The sequence below is a fragment of the Columba livia genome, chromosome 11 (genome assembly GCF_036013475.1).
Source record: "Columba livia isolate bColLiv1 breed racing homer chromosome 11, bColLiv1.pat.W.v2, whole genome shotgun sequence".
In the NCBI taxonomy this organism is placed as follows: domain Eukaryota; kingdom Metazoa; phylum Chordata; class Aves; order Columbiformes; family Columbidae; genus Columba; species Columba livia.
The window spans coordinates 16,552,518-16,569,333 of record NC_088612.1 but is presented as its reverse complement, the minus strand read 5'-3'; the positions used below and the strand labels follow the sequence as shown (position 1 = coordinate 16,569,333).

Sequence of the window (16,816 nt, the reverse complement as noted above, 5' to 3'; positions counted from 1 at the left end):
ACCTGTCACTACAAGCCTGCTTTTTTCCTTCATAGCAAGTAGTAAATCTGTGTGCAGGTGCATGGTACATGAATAAATAAATTTGTTTCCTGACTTATCCAGGGAAGATACTTCACATGACATCATATTTATCAAAAGAATGCATTAGCTTTCATTTATAGGTTTTCTACTAGCCCAAACAGACAAACTCAGAAGGTAAAATATTGTACACATTTCTTTGGCTTTTAAATGCCGAGTTAGATGTCTGTGGTCTCATGCCACTCTGTATGTGTGCATATGCATGTCAGACTGTGGCAGAAACTCTGGGTTCTAGCGTTCTGCACTGGCAAAACCCTCCTGAAGGCTTTGTTTGGTACAGCCTCTTGGTCCACGGAAGGACAAGAGCCGTCTGTCTCTCTATGTCTGTTCTTGTTGATCAGCCTAGGCTTCCACTCCCTCTGCCGTTTTGAACTCGAATGTTCTGTACACACTGAGATGGCTGCTTGTTATTGTATTATGGCTTTCTGGATTACAGTACCATTAGGAAAATAAAGCTTAGTGCTGAGGACCTCTTTGAAAATGACCTGTAGTCATGCTGTCACTACAGCCGTTCATTTAATCTCTTTAGAAGGTTAAAGATCTGTTCCCTGGGTGGGCACTGGCTGCTAGGCACACAGGACACAGCAGGGACAGTTGTCTAGTTGAACTAGAAATGTTTACTGAAGGCTTGTTTGAATGCAAACATTAATGAAAACATTAAGTATTATATGTAAGCCTTTGTGCAAAAACAAAAGGCTTTTAATATGTTTTTATGATTCGTTAAAGGGAGAGATCTCAGGTTTCAGAATTTAAACGTGTGCTTCTGACCTGGAAAAGCAAGTCTTGGCCTGCCTGGCAGCAACAAATCTCTTCGTAACAGCCGTTCCCTTTCATTCAATCAGCATCATTTTTTGGAGTCGAGTCACTTTGCCTTACATTTCGTCTAAAGCTACTTGAAAGGGCAAAAAAAGACAACAGTGTAGACAGTCATATTTGATCAAGAATTTGTGACATTCCTTTGTGTTGCAAGGCATTATTTGTTCCCCAGCTAGTACCTCAACTGAGCCTAATTAGGTAATGAAGTTCAGATCTTGTAAGAACTTACTTAAAATGTTGTGGTTTATGTTATTTTGCACTAAAACAGTGTTGATGTATTTTTAAACAAACAGAACATCACAAAAAAAACCCTACACAGCTATTTCACAGAATCATTGATTTTAATTGAAATTTTACAGCTGTGTTCCAGACTGCTGTAGTAATAGTATGTGGATTCCTGTCACTGAACTTTAATCTGTAAGTGATTTTTAACTTCATTTTCATGGGCCATTTCAGAGGTGTCATGATGTTAAACAAAAAGGAGATATTTTTTGCAGTATGCAGTTACCAGCCTGCAGATTTGCCATAGAAACCTGTTGTTTAAGGATTTTTAGAGTAAGTTTAGGTGATGCTTTATTAGATTCTGCAAAACTTGCAGAATTATTCCGCAGGATTCTTAGGGACATATTTAAGGTGTGACAGCCTCCCCATACTTTGGCAGAGGCCGGGAGATTAATCGGAACCATGGGACTGTTTGTGTTCTGAGTCACTGAAGTGGAAAAAGCACATAATGATGGGAAACAATGAAGCAGAACAGACTGGCTCTTGCATGAAACCTTTTACCACTATTCCTAGGAAAAATTCCCTGAGGACTTTTGGCATCTTCCATCTTTTGTAGCTGTTTCTGCCCTTCGGCAAGACAAACCAAACTCTGTGGTGATTATTTCTGCTGGTCCGTTCTGGATGATGTCAGGGGAATCCTACGTGCACTGGTAACGTTTCCTTCAGTATTTTCCAGTGTGGTGGCAGTCTGGGCAACGTCATTGTAGAGCTGACAGCTGTGATCGTTTTAAGTGCTGTGTCATCTAAATGGGTTCAAAATCTCTCTTAATGCTGTAACATATACTGGTAGTCTGTTTATGGTAGCAGCATCTTGCTGATGTTTCTGGGAAATCCGAACACATCACAGTAGTTTTAAGATGTGTCTTTTTAACCTGTTAGCATATATAGGACCAAAGACAGCATGATATCTAGTTTCAGATGGAGTTGCAACTCTCCAACCCTAAGCGGATTAAACTGTGCTTGAAGGTATTCATTATAACCCGAGAACAGAAAGTAATGTCACCTTCTTTAATGCCTGACCATGCTTTACAGATCTTGTTTTATCTCAGATTGCATGATCTCGCCGTAAAAAGGCAGCTGGCTATCAAGCCGGGCATCAGGAAGTCCCCAAGGGACTGAGGAAGTTCAGTGAAACATAGTGACACACATAGTGACTGTTTGTATATCCTGCCTCTGTTTCATTCAGCGTAAAGAGCCTGAGCTTATTCATTCTGCCAATACCAGTACAAGGCATTTGGCAAATGTGTTTCATTTCTGTTTATGTATCTAGGCAACCACTCCTAGTCATATACTAGATGATTACTTTTTTGAGGCACACTGGAAAACCAGCATGCTAGTGATTCATGTTTTAGTTTAGAAATTGAACTGAACTTGAGGCACTATTAGTAGTTATGATGAATGTATGCCAGAGGAGTTACATGTGTATTAGAGAACAGAAAAGTATCTGAATTGCTGGGTTACCATTTGTTCATAATGCATATTTCTCACTGAATCTCTGTATCACTTGAATATATCTCTATATCTTTGACTTACTCTAGTTAGCATACCAAACAGAAGGAAAGAAGATGCAGTAGCCTGGACTGAGTCAGGAAGGGAATAAGCTTATAGCACCTTTGAAGTTGCTGGCCCATGTTGTTACCTGTGTCAGCTAGATAAGAGGAACAAAGGATCTTGCTTCGTTCTGAGCATCTGGACAGAGCATAGATGATTCGGACAGCCAGTTCAATGGGATTCCATCACAGTGACTCAAACTTTATAGGTTTTGGCAATTGATAGTGACTTTAATTAAGCTGTGTGTGTGGCCTGAGACACCTTTCTTTAGTATTAGATTTGTGCATAGTTAAAGGAGTTTCTTTCTGACCAAGTCCTGCAACTACAATCTTTGCTAATATTTTGCTTTGTTACTCCCTTGTCTTGATTCCGATCCCGTCACCCAAGCATCTGGTTCTTTGTGGAGGGCAAGCTCCTCATGCCCGGAAGCTTAGAGTGAAAGTATCCACTGAGGTTGTGAGATAAAAGGATGAGCATAGTGGTGTTATTTGCACTGGTGTTGATGAAAATCTTTGAAGAGAAACTAGAGTTCAAATGAAGGCTATGGTCAGACATGCATGAAAGTGTCAGAAGAGGGATGCTGAACAGCAGACAAATTAATTTGCAAATATAGAGTTGAGAAGTAGCTGAAGACAAATAACAGTGATGAAACAGTATTAAGGTATAAGAGGCGACTTTTGGAAATCACATGCAAGATGCAGCTAACTGGTGGGAGAGAGAGGCAGATGTTTTACTAGCTGTGAAAAGTATTTGCTGTCAGGTTCTAGTGTGGTATGTAAAGCACTTCAAGATTCTGCATGGGAAGTAACTGTAGAACATAACTCCTGTCACATCTTTGTCAGTTAGTGATTGCTAAAATATGCCCTTTGAACAACACTACATCAGCTTTCATGTAATGTAGGCTTTATACAGATGGAGATAAAGTGGAAACAATATGATGAATCTAATTTATTCTTGTGTGTTGATGAAGTAATTTATATTGGTTAGTGTTTTCCTTAGCAGATGCAATACTTTGTTTTTGGCTGGAAGAGTTAACAGTCAAAAGATAAGACCTGATCAGTGAGAAGGCAACAATCCAAGATCACACAGCAAACCATAGCACTGCCAGGCATGCAGTCCAGGTGTCCAGTTTCTAACCTGGATGTCCTGTTGGTAAGCATACTGTCTCTCTGCACCCGGACTGAACCAGCAAATGCCAGCTACCTTACCTATTACAATGCTTCATTTGTTAAATACACATGTAACGAAATATTAGACATCTGGCTAACACACATGATCATTCCAGAGATAAATCTAGCTCTTTAAAAGGGATTATTTCAAGTAAATGAAATTCTGAGTGGAGAATAACGTTTGTGCAGGAATGTGCATGTGGTGTAGGAATGAGATTGCACAGAATAGAATTGATCCGAGGGCTTAGGTTGTTAGTTGGAGCACCCAACAAGATGTCTGGCTCTCTGGTATTGTGTTAGACAAAAGATGGCATTGATATTCTGGTATTCAATCTGTTTTTCAAAAACATACATTGGAATTACAGTTCTGTAAGATTTAAAATAAATCATTATGGATGTTAATGAAAAACATTGCACTTCCACACCTCAAAAAAAAAAAAAGAAAAAAAGTTAAATGCTTTCAGTGTTTAAAGTTTTCCTAGTGCAGTCTGGCTGTGCTTTCAGGGGTCCTTCCTCCTTTCTTCTATAGCCATAGACATAACAACTCGTCAGGCTGTTACCCTGGGAACCCAACTAGCGTAACTTTAAAGTTATATCTAACTTTCTCTGTAACCTGTGATTACTGTAATTGCTAATAACAAATCTATGTGTATTTGTATCATGGCAGTTCCCAAATTAGTTAATTAATCAAGGTGCAAAAATAACACCCAGAGGTCTGCCTGATCCATTTGTTAACCAGAATGGAATTTATACCATCCTGTTGCAACATAACACATTCAGGAAAGCAGCACTGTACATAGAGGCTCAGCCACACCTAAACCAGAAAGTCCTTTCTCCTGATCCCTTCTTTTGGTTTGTTTGTTTCTTGTGTATTGAAGAAAGTAAGTAGGCAACACGTATTGACAGAATTGTGGCCTTCATAACTCCAGTGTTAATGCATCTTCGATTCTTTGTAGACAGTATGCTGAAAGAGTGTGAGCAAGATATGTGTAGATGCAGGACCCAAACAATCAGAGACAGAAGTGAGAGAAAAATCTGTTGAGAGCTGGAGTGACCCTGTATGCACTAATGTTATTGTTTGGGTCAGAGAGGAGCTTAATTGAATATTCAGATTAAGCACATCAAGCCTCTAGTAGTATAACATAAGAAGAAGATTACAAGAAAAATCAAAAGTGTTAGTGAGGTGGAAGACAACGGTATATTGCGTTAGAGGGAAGAGGAAGATAAAATTCGTATCAAAAAATATTAAGCAGTAATAAAATAATGGGAGAGTTAGCAATGGTAATGTCATTGAGAGGGTGGAATAAATAGATCTGCAGAATGTCTGTAGATAATAGGATGAACCACAGTCACAATTGGCCGTCAGAAGGGAAGAATGAGTAGTTAGCACAATTATATTTTTTTTTTCCATCCACAGGACTTTGGGGAGCTCCAGTCACCAGAAATGCTCTCTCTTTGATTTCTGTGGTCAGCATGTAGGAACCTGGAGATCCCAAACAGGTAATCACAGCTCAACTAGTTACTGGTTATTTGAAATAGGCCTTCTATGCAGATGTTTTAAGGGGGTGTGGGGACTAAGCAATGTGAAAACAAATTGAAAACCTTTCTTGGAACTGCCTTACTTGCAGGCTAGTTGCAGCATGTTTGTTCCAGTAAATCATCTGTGAGGCAGGCGCAGAGAGGCACTGAGCTTGTGGTAAGCGCAGTCCTTGTCCCAGCCCTTTATCCAGCCTGAAGCTGACAGTTGTTACTTTAAGGTAGTGCTCAGGAGCAGTGTTTGTACACCAGAACCTCTTGTGATAGGTGCTGCACAAACCCTCCAAGCTTTTGATAGATCTTCAGAAATAACCCAAGCTTACGTCTCATTTTAAAAAGTGATGCAGGCACTTGGCTGTTGTGCTCCTATTGAATCCGTTTCCTTTCCCTGTTTGGCAAATAGCAGAAGTCTTTTCTATTTGCACGGTCTGACTGCTGCCTTCTTCAGCTCACTGGTTTTGTGGAGTTTTTGCTTAAGGATGTGCAGACTATATTGTATTTTCATGGGCAGGATCACCAGGCCTTGGTATTAGGGGATGGTTGGTTGTTCTGCCAAAAGTGTTAATGTGTTTCTGCTGTTCATAATACTTAGATTCCCCAGCTGGTAGAAGTGCCTTTGATGTCAGTTGACCTACATAAGGGGAGAGCAATTGAGAGAATTCATAATATGTTTGACTATAATGTTTGTATCTTCATTACTCTGAATATGGTTGCTCTTTTGTTTTTTCTCCCGTCAGTCTTTTTTCTTTTGAAATCACTTCAGCAGTCCCTGAAGCTTGGCTAAGTTCAGAGAGACTGCTGTCTATTTTAAACTGAGGTGAATGTATGATTCTGAGATTGAATAACCGATTAAGTTGGATATTAGAGACAACATCTCTGTTCCCTTTCTGAAGCTGTTGGAATTGCTGGAAAATCTTCTTATGCTGCAGTTAATGTGGTGGTAACAGTTCACTTGATGTCAAACTTATTGCAAACTGTTCATATGAAGACCTAGTTAACCAAAATAAATGGTGGTATATGAGCTACTTCAAAGTTAAGGAAGTACTGAGTTATTAAAAAGAGAACTATTTCCTAAGGAAACAGGAGTAGCCATGTCATTGGAACAGGCTGCAGTAGAGGACTGAGAGGTAAATGGACCTTCAGATAAGTGAATGAATGTGTTAATCTCTGAGTTAATTAATTAATATATGACTCAGCAGATTTTATACAAGAATGCAACATATATGTTGCATGTTTGCAATACATTACATATGCATTTTTCAGCTGAGGGTGTTGTGGTTATGCTTTTCTGCTTTTGCTTTAAGAATGTTTGACAAGAGATGGAGGTAAAAAAGAAACTATCCCTGAGGGAGTGTGCATCCATTAGTAGGGAGATCGCTGTCTGGCTTCTGCTCTGCTGCTTATTCCTATTTAAAGCCCCTAATGAATACTGCAGTACAGAATGGCTGTTACATTTAGGACTAAGTATTTTTGATCTGTGAATCACCTTTCCAAGTAGCCACTGTTTTTTTTTCTAAGAAACCTGAAAAGCAGGGGGAAATTATCTGCTTAACTGTTAGTGACAGGCACTGGTGGAAGTGAGATACACAGGAATCAATTTTTAAAGACAGGTTCATTAATACACAGAGAAATAACCCTAGTGGCCTTGCCAAAAAGAAAGCTAACTTGTCGAATTAGTGCAATAGTGGCATTGATGATGTTCTCTGACAGAACGCTGTGCCATGATACGCCTTTTCCTATGGTTGTCCCCTTCATGTCACTTTTGTTTATTCAGAAGAGGGCTACTAACATTATTTTCACCTTCTGCAACGACCAATTCACCCGTTCACTCTGTTGCCTCCATGGGATGTTTGAAGTCTAGTGCGGTATTTCTTAGTATTTCTCTCTTTTTGTGTCTTGATCTTGTTTCATCCCAGCAATTACTTTTGTATCTCAGCCCATGTTCTTATGTCTCTTTTGTGCTTGCCTGCTTTTACCACTATTGCATTTATGCACCTGGCCAAGCCTAAAACTTTTTTACACTCTTTGTCTGCCAGAAGATGTCTATGTTGATGCCTACAAAAAATCCATATAGCAGAGGCAAATATCTCTTTGCAGAATCAAAACTACATACTCATGAAAGAAGAACTGCCTAAAGGTATTTGCCTGCAGGGGATTAATAAAACCACACTTAAAGTAATAACTGCATGTGTTGGGAATGAGAAGTGCTTGCGTTTCTCTGAAGTATCTGAGGTTGATCACCACTAAATTGGCCATGCTGTTGTGGTGAAACAGTAATCTAAAGTGATCTAACCTAAGATCTTCTTTTGCAAATACTACTTAACTTTTGTTACCCATGTAACATCTGGGCTTCCATAACTTATTTTTCACTGGTCAGACTGGCAGAAGTTTTGATTTCCCCTCCCCATTCTGGGTGTGGTGTGGTGTGGTGGTTCAGATTATCTGAGCATGATTCAGTGAGCCTCAGAGCAGAGCTCATGCCTTGGTGCGGTAGCCCTTATTGCTTGTGGGAGACGTCATTAGGACTTCTTATAGCTGAGATACTCCAGGATTTACACACTGAACTCTGAGCGCTGATTATGAAATACTGTCGGTGCGAAGCAGGCTTGGCTGTAGCTGCAAGCTGGAGGGAAGTCGCTTTGCCATGTCTGAGCCTGGAGCAAGATGGTGCCCTTCTGAATCGGTGGCAGCAAGTGCCCAGCTTGCCAGGGCATGGGGATTGTCCCATCTGCCTGGGAATGAGCTGCTGTGCCCTGCCTCAGAGCCCCATGCACTGTCCCAACCGCGCTGCTTTGGGGAACCCAAAGCGCAGGCGGCAATGTCAACCTGCTGCCCCGGTAGCGCAGGACAGAGGGCACGGGTATGGGTACGAGGGCCGCCTTCCCCGGGGGTCAGCAGGCAGCGCCGCGGGGGCTGCTCTGCTCGCACCGGGAAGGTTGGGTAGCCACCCCGCAGCTGCCGCGGCGCTCCCTGGGGAGCGGGGCTGAGGACTGAGTGCCGACCCCTGCACCTCAGGGCGCTGCTCCCGGCGCCTTTCTCCGCAACCTCAGGAGCGGACGAGGACAGGGCACTGCGGGATACGGATGCAGAGGGAGAGGCCTCGCCTGCCCTACCCTTGCCCACCCCGTCCCTCTCCCCTTCCTGCGACGGGTGCGGCCGGGTGAGTCAGCGCCGCGCCGCGGGGACCGGGGGGGGCGCCGGGGCGGGGAGTGCCCGTCCGGCCCTACAAAACCCCGCCCGGGCCGCCACCGGTCCCAGCCGCCGCCAGAGCCGTCGCCAGAGCTGCCCTGCCCGCCCGGCCAGGTGAGCCCTCGCCGGGCGTCCCGGTCCCGCTAGCGCGGCACGGAGCGGGAGGAGGCGGCAGCCCCGCGGGGCCGGGTCGGGGTGCGGGCGGGGTTCGTGCCGCGGTAGCCGCTTCCCGAGCGGAGCGGGCGCTGCGCGGTCGCGGGGCGGTGGCTGGGTGCGCCCTCCTGCGCTTTGCTCCGCTTTCTTCGGCATTACCCGCCCGTTAGTTTTCTGTGCTTGCCTTCGCGTTGAAACGGCGGCCTCCGAGGGCGAGGCTGCCCGCAAAGAGCTTCGCGTGCCCCGGACCGATGGTGGGTGGGGCGGCAGCGCTCGGAAAAGAGGAACCGGTCCCAAACTTCATCAAACTTGCCCAAATGCTCTTTTCTTCTCCTCGTTAGGGTACGCAAAGGTTCCGCTGGGTTAACGATGATTCTGTAAACTCACTTCCTCGTCCAGAGCTTGGCAAAGACATGGGCTGTGTCCGCTGGGCATCCTCGGGGCTGTTGTAGGCGGTGTTCGATCGGCTGGAGCTGCTGCGGGCGCGGCAGAGCCCTGAGCCCGCCCGAGCCTCCGCGCCGGCCTCGGTCGGCCAGAGTCAGCGGCCCCTTCTCTTCTCCACCAGGGTGTGGCTGCGGCTGCCCCCGCTGCTGCAGATGGAGCCGCTGGCGTGGGCAGAAAAGAAGCCTTTGTACAGGGAGTGTTCTGAGTAGCCGGTGCTTCCCAAGCTTTGCCTTTGCTCTCGCTTGTGGTGTGCCAGGGAGACCTGTGCGGTTCCCTGCTCGCAGAGCCAGGCTTGGGCACGGTTCTCCCCCCCTGCCCCAGCCATGAATAAAATTGCTGAGATTTTGCTGCTGCCTTTTGGGTTGTGAGTCAGCTTGGACACCACTTCCTCCTCCCGTAGAAAAGAGGTAGGGCAAAGGAATGTTGCCGTGTACTATTACTGGAAGAAAAGTGAAATGACTTCAGGATAGTCATGCATAAGTGAGTTGTGTTCTTATACATGACAGCTTTAATTCAGTTTAGTGTTAGTTGTTTTAATGTTCATATTCAAATGCTGTATCTGCACAGAGATGTGCAGACATCAACGTATAAATCAAGAGTGAAAGAATCTTTTGGAACCTTTGTGCCCTTGTGTTGTTCCATCCTTACATGTGCCTTCTGTTAGTGGAGCTACTTGTGATAAGCAGCCCTAGTGGGTATAGTTTCTATTAGCTTATGCATGGAATGGTTTGCACTGGTTAAAAAAAAATCCTGTAAAGCCTCAGAAGTTAGATTAACTTGTATTTGAAGAAATAAAAGTACTTAATTTTATATGTGCATAGTGTTTTCCTGAAGTGGAACATTTCCTGGGTTATAGCAGTGTCTGTGGAAGAGAATGGTTGTGGTAGCATGCTTAAATGGGTTTTGAAATCCTTTTCTTGAAAGCTATTTTTCTCTCTAATTAGTGGTTTTAAGTGATCTGCTAAACCTTATCAGGTGATTTGGGGAGATAGAGCCTGGCTCATTTGTACTTGCATTAGCACTGTATATAAATTAATGATTTTGAGTCCTTATTTCTTTAACTAAAGATACTGCAGTCTTCCTTGCTCTCCCTCATCTTCTCCGTTGCCAGGCCTTGCCCTAGTTTTTGAAGACTTGACACAAATCTGCTCCGAGTGAAAGAGTTTCCATTCTCTCATTCCAGGGATGCCGTTTCTTTGGCTCAGATGTCTGGGAACACCCTCTGCTCAATCTCCTCCATCGCCAAGTGCTTCTTAAAATGCTCACTCTGCGGATTGAGCAATGTAGTTGTTTGTGCATACCTGACACTTTTTTTTTCCCCATGGATCACTGCTGAGATATACGTGACCTGTCCCTGGGAACCAAGGTGTGGGGCTGCTTTGAAACACATACTCTTCTGTCACCAGAAGGGATAAGGTGCTGGATGTAGACTAGGCCCAATGTCATAACAGATGTACAAAGCAGTGATTACTGTGGAGGTTTAGGTGAAAACAAATGCTGTCTCTTTTAGTAGAATAACATTATGATTCAGGATTGCGTAATGTGAATTTAGGAGCAAAACTGGTTGTAGAAACTTGCCTTAAGGTATTGAAGTATTAGTTTACAGCTGGAAGGTAGACTTTGATTCTTTTCCAGTATAAGGAAGAACAAGTTAGTGCAAGTGTTTTCTACTTACTTGTTCAAACCTGCCCAGAACTTGTCAAAACTAAATCAGATAAAATAAGTCCATCAGAGAACAGTGAGAGTCTGTTCTTAAATATGTGTGCCTTACAAAGCAGGGTGTGACAAGAGATGTGACTGTTCTCTTACTGAAGATTTTTCTCTGTAAAGACTCAAAGTGCAAAAAGCTCCCATTTTTTGTTCTTTTGCCAGTTGGCTGTAGCATTCTTGTGTGCTGATGATATGAACCTCCCAGTTTCAGCTCTACGTGAGGGTTAGTTCTGTTCCTGGACTCTGTTCAAGTTCTTTGTTCCAACAAGCCTGATTCAATGTGTTTTTTAATTGATTTAGAAACAAGAGCCCTGCAAAAAGCTGTTCAGTCATTGTGTTGTGAAAGACTATGCTTCAATTGCTTTACTTCAGCTTTCACTGGTGTTTTTAGTTCTTTGTGACAAGCAAGACTGAAGGTTGCTCATCTTTGGTATTGGTTGTGATAATGTCAGAGTACAAAGGTTTCATTGTTAGGCACTTCATTTTATTAAGAGTAAACATCAAGAATTGTATAACTCAGTAATATATCATCCCCTTCTAACCAGCATGGTTAATAGTGCCAAGAGCAGGCGGCAGTTTATTACACCTTCTGCAGCCTGTCTTTAAAGGACTGGGTTGGATTTTTTGCTCTAAGAAAAATTTATTCTCCAATGAGTTGATACATGACTGTGATTTTCATTCTCTGTCTTGTTTTTCCTGCCCTGAGATCTTAGTTTTTCCTTGAAGTAATGTTGCTTTACTTGTAGCTGTGTTGCTTCAGAAGATATGTTTTCTTTCTGTATTCTAAGTGAGGAAAGGTGTAATTACAACAGTTATGCTACAGAAGCCATGTAATTGGTATTTATGAATTTTATTATCTTAACACTTGCTATATCTGCTAAAAGTAAGAATTTGTCTGCTCTTGATGTACAGGAGGTTTACAGGATCTATAACAAAAAAATAAACACTTGTTCTAGAGTTTTAACCAGATCTTCCTTATTAAGAAACTATTTCAAAGTTCATGCTCATTCTCTGAGCTCTTGGTTTCACATTGATCATGGAGTGGAGGGGAGTTTGGGAAATTTGCCTGGGTGGCCAGTGCTGCATGCCTGAGAAAAATCTAATACCATCAAAAAATGACTGATAGACGATAAAAAAATAATCTGTAAGCCAGTTGAAAGGACATACCCAGGATTGGCTGTGCAATAGCTGGGAGTTGACTCAGAGGACACGGTATCTAGGAGCTGGACTGGGGACGCCAGTGACAGTGTGGAACTGAAGGGAGTGGCACCCACCGGGGCTGAAAATAGTGCAGTTTTGGTTCCAGGCTCAGTTATCAGCGGAATGTCACTGGTCTTGAGGTGCTGCTGTCCTTTCTCTCCCACCTCTCATTTTCCCTGTTTGATAATGCTATCTCTGCAGCTTGATTGTATAGTTCCTGAGAAACAAGCTCTAATATCAGCAGGCAAAATAATGTTTTACTGCAGGTGTCAACCTAGATGACTAGAAGATAATGGGAGAGACAATGTCTGTGATTGCAGTAGAGGAATTTGAGAGCAGAGTTTTGGCAATGCATCAAGCCTCTTAAATATTGCCTCTGACCTTTGGAAAAAATTTCCTCCTTAGTTGGGAGACCCTTCCAGTAAAACAGTGTAGTACAGCTCTGTCCAACTTCCCTGACCAGAAACCAGAGTTCAAAAAAGGCAGGGTATTGTAACATAAGCATATCACAGCAGTGTTCATTTCTACAATGTGTACAACCTATCTCAGAGTTGGGGTTTTCCCTGTTTTTCTTTATATATGTTAGCAAGATCATTGCAGGTTCTGGCATTGGAGGAATTATATTGATTATGCTGCCTCAATGTCTCTTACTTTTGGAGCTATCAGTTTAAGAGAGTCCTTGTTACCTAGTAACTGACAATCATGTTCCTAACTGGTGTTTGTAGCTTGGCTTTTGATTCTTATTACTGGGGAGCCACTGCAAACCCATAAAATGTTAGAGATATTTGTGGCCTGTGTCCAAGATTAAACATTGAACAGCATAAAGATTTTATAAAATGTCTGCATTAATATAAATAGTTTCAATGTATTCTATGAGTACTTGAGGAACTGAGGATCTGGTTTACATGCTGCTACTTGTTGGTTTTTGGCTTTGAGTTGGATCAGGCTGTAAAGTTTCTGCACAGTTTTCCTGGTACTGAGTTGTAGGCTTAGTTGATTCTGTTTCTGAGTTAGAGATTCTCCAGTTCTCAAGTTTAAGTATTTTAAATGCTGAAGAAATGTTTTTTTTTAAGGAGTGAAGGTAAATCTTTATTGTACAATAGAATTAAGACCTCTTACTATAGCATTATTAGTGGTGGTGTGGCTTGGAAACTCTTAAATCTGGTTTCTTGCTTTGGATTAGCAGATTTGCTGAACTGTGTCACTTTCAGTGCTGCGGTGTTTCAGGACTATGTAACACACTGATATAATTGTAGATATATTTAAGTCTACTTGATTTATTTTTTTTTTTCCTTTTTCTCCAGCATTCTTTCAAGATGTCTACTGTCCATGAAATTTTAAGCAAACTCAGCCTTGAAGGAGATGTAAGTAATATTATTTGAACAGGAAAAGGTTGTTTTACTTAAATGCCTCATCTCGTTTCTTATAGAGGACCCTCTACTAACAATTGTACTGAGCTGTACAGTTTCCAAGATTTCATACATCTCTTCTACTTACACTTACATTGACTAATATCAATGACTAGCATAGCCAGCAGTGATCAATTTTCAGTCACAAAGCAGCTGTAAACCATAGGACAATTGTATGAGGTGACGAGATTTAATTACAGTTCTAACTGGCCAGCAGCATGAGCAGTATTTATGTGCTGGGCCGTATGAAAGAGGTCACAGGGCAGACTGAATGGCTACTTTGCATCTGTGGTCCCTCTTCCAAAGGAACAAGTGAGTTAAGGATGATAAGATGGAAATATGTTTGCTTTTGCTCATACCTTCTGAGTTTTCCTCGTTTCTTGTTTGCTTGTTTCCTTTATCATCATTTAAAAATGGAGAACATTACTTAATGGGAATTAAATTTTTTGGGATCTTATTTCTGTAATGGTTGTAACCAAAACCAAACCATCTCTTGAAAAAGCTTATTTTCTCAAATGTATGTTCTCATTTCCTATTTTGAAAAGCTTGCTTGATAGTTTTATTGAAATACCAGAAAGCCACGCTCTCTTTTTTTGATTTCTTATGTTGCAACATTAGATGGTAAGGTTAGCAGTGTACCGTCAGGATATCATGCCATAAATTTGTGCTTCGTTGATTGTCACTGAAGAAGAAGTGAATCCTGCCCTTGCATCATTTAATTATGTTGCTTATAAACTTGCTATAGTTTTAAATTTTATAGCCGATAACTCTAGATCTGAGCTACATACAAGCAAACTTTTTGCCTATTTTTGTTACTCGTTGCAAAATAAATTGTACCACATGACGTTTGCGAAAGAGCTGTTGCGAAGAACGGGCTAGTGCACTGTAGGTAAGTAGCAAAGCTGGTTTTGTACTGCAAAAGCCGTCAGCTCTTCAGATTCCTTGGCCACATTTGTTTCAACAGTGAATTACTTTTGGAATAATATTTGAGCAATCTGTAATCAAGGGTAGAAATGTTTCTTCCATGATGTTTCTGAGTAGTAGCAAAAGTCAAATTTGACAACTGTTCCATGCCAGCATTTTCATCAGAAATCCTGCCATAGAGTGCAAGAAATATCAGGCAGCTGGTTCGTTCTGTTGAACCTAAGTTGGAAGCCAGAATTGAGTAGCTATTTTGCACAGAGGATTTGCTCAGTTCCCCTAAGCAGTGATTCAGCAAGTTAACTGATGTTAAACACAGTATTTCAACACCCATTCTTCTCAAAAAAGAGTTTTTAACCTTGAGCATATAGAATCGTCCAGCTGAACCCAAGTCCTGTCCCATGCAACAAGGAATTTGTGCGTTCTGCATCAATGGTATAGTGGTTGGTTTGTTTCAAGATGAAGAAATTGCCTTTGTTAACTGGTCTGCTTGCTTCAGCCTGGTCGTGTTTTCTCCTTCCTTTAGGAAAATGAGGGAGTTGAGCTGAAGTTAATCTATGCTTGCAGTTTCTGCATCTGTCTGTGAGAGAGTATAGGAAGATTCTGTGGCAAAGATCTTGCTGTTACGCTTCATCGTGTGCTCCATCTTTGCACTGGGAATTGGAAGCCTGTATTTTAGTCAAGGCTTTATAGGTTACTTGCTGCATGATGTCAAGTTAGTTTTCAAACATGAGTGATGATTTTTCTTGAGGACAGGGAATACTGTGATGTAGATATCTTGAAAGGGTCCAGGTTTTTTTTTAGAAGAAATTAAGCCTTTTCAGCTTTCATGTTAGTGGTATATGCTTCTCCCTCATGTTCTGCTCTTCCCAATAGGATTGAGTTAATCAGACTTGGAAGAGGTAAAACTGTTGGAGGACCTCTGAAGCACACTAGCTGTATGGGGAGGAAAAAACCTCTTTCTCTGCGTTAATCTGGCCCAGGCTCCTTGTTTACTTACACTGAACTTTTATGGCCACATCCAGGAAAATTTTGTATTGAACCAAATGGAAAGTCAGTTGGAAAAACTCTCTTGTCTGAAAACATACAGTACCAGTACTGTGGTACAGTAGTGTACCAGAATAATTTGAGACCATATAATCTGGGATTCAAATGGCTGCTTTTCACAGGCAGAATATTCACACTGAGAGGACCTGTGTCTAATCTGCTCAGGTACTCAGGACAGTTTACCTGAGTAAAGCACAATCTTTGTAGCTGCTGAGTTTGAAGATGGCCTGTATACTGGTAGAGTAGCCAGCAGGGGGTTTCTGTCTCTCCTGGGTATTCATACATTCATGGCACTTCTTGGGTCTTTTGACCAGCGTCAGGGGATCTGAATCCAATGTGTTACATGCTTTGGGTGGAGGGACAAAGGAAAAGACGGCTCCCAAATTGCAAATAGGCTATGTATCTTCTCAGTGTATGATAATCTTACACTAAAATACTGTGTCCGAATGACTCAAAAAATACTTAGAGCTGGGTGGAAGGAGAGGTACCACCTCTGCTGAGCTCACCAGATGACCTGCTTCAGATGATCCAGCAGTGCTGGTTAATTAGATAGAAGTGCCATATGATTGTGTATACTCATGAGCTTTGGTTTAGGAATCTTTCAGGCACGCAGATTTTTCTGAGGCTGCATTGCACATCTCCACTTACTGTTTCTGTTAGCAATTTGATCTGCTAACAGGAAAGGCTGTGTTTTGTGGTATGGCTGTGGGCCAGACTGGGGCCACTTTGCTACATTGAGCTGATGGCAAGAGACGAAAGAAAGAATGGTTTGGTTTATTGGTGCTTTTTTGACTTCCCGTCTCCACAGCATAACACAGACTGTCTCAAGAAGGCACAGTGGTTGCTGTCAGAGCAATCCGATCAGGACAGTGTGACCTCTACAGGATAGTCAAATGCAATAAAAAAACATGGAATTTTTTAGTTACAATTTGTCCTCCTTTTAACAATTTGCATGTAACAAGAACCTCCAGACATATTAAGATAGCTTAGTCCTGTTTATGAATATGGTTTTCTGTTGGAGTAGGGGACTGAAACAAACATTTCTGGGAATCTTCACTGAGAAAGCTTGGTCATTCATTCACTTAGGAAACAGCTATGGCAATTTCAGGTGTTAGTCACTGGACATTTCTGCCAGAGCTTTAGGTCTTTAAATTGAACTCAGCTGAGTGGGATTTGTGAATATTTCTCAGCTGTTTATATGAAGATCGGTGGTTTAATTTAACCTGCCCATGGGAGGTGATATAAGCTAAACAGTTAGCTTGCACTGAAGCAGCCGAGAAGAGTTGAATCTCTATTCTGGTGACCTTTTTT

The 16,816-nt window shown here is 42.1% G+C and overlaps 1 protein-coding gene across 3 annotated transcripts in view; it reads left to right on the top strand.

Moving 5' to 3' along the window:
- The window catches only part of ANXA2 (annexin A2), a 36,622-nt gene that overhangs the window by 2,582 nt on the left and 17,224 nt on the right, over nucleotides 1–16,816 (top strand). The window contains exons 2-3 of one of the 3 annotated variants that reach the window (XM_005511201.4): nucleotides 5,314–5,396; nucleotides 13,433–13,492. In XM_005511201.4, coding sequence (XP_005511258.2) covers nucleotides 13,445–13,492 — 48 coding nt within the window. In that variant the 5' untranslated portion in view covers nucleotides 5,314–5,396; nucleotides 13,433–13,444. Of the gene's footprint in view, nucleotides 1–5,313; nucleotides 5,397–8,562; nucleotides 8,736–9,437; nucleotides 9,626–13,432; nucleotides 13,493–16,816 lie in introns of those variants that run through there. The other 2 variants (XM_065076126.1, XM_065076127.1) reach the window with 2 other exon arrangements.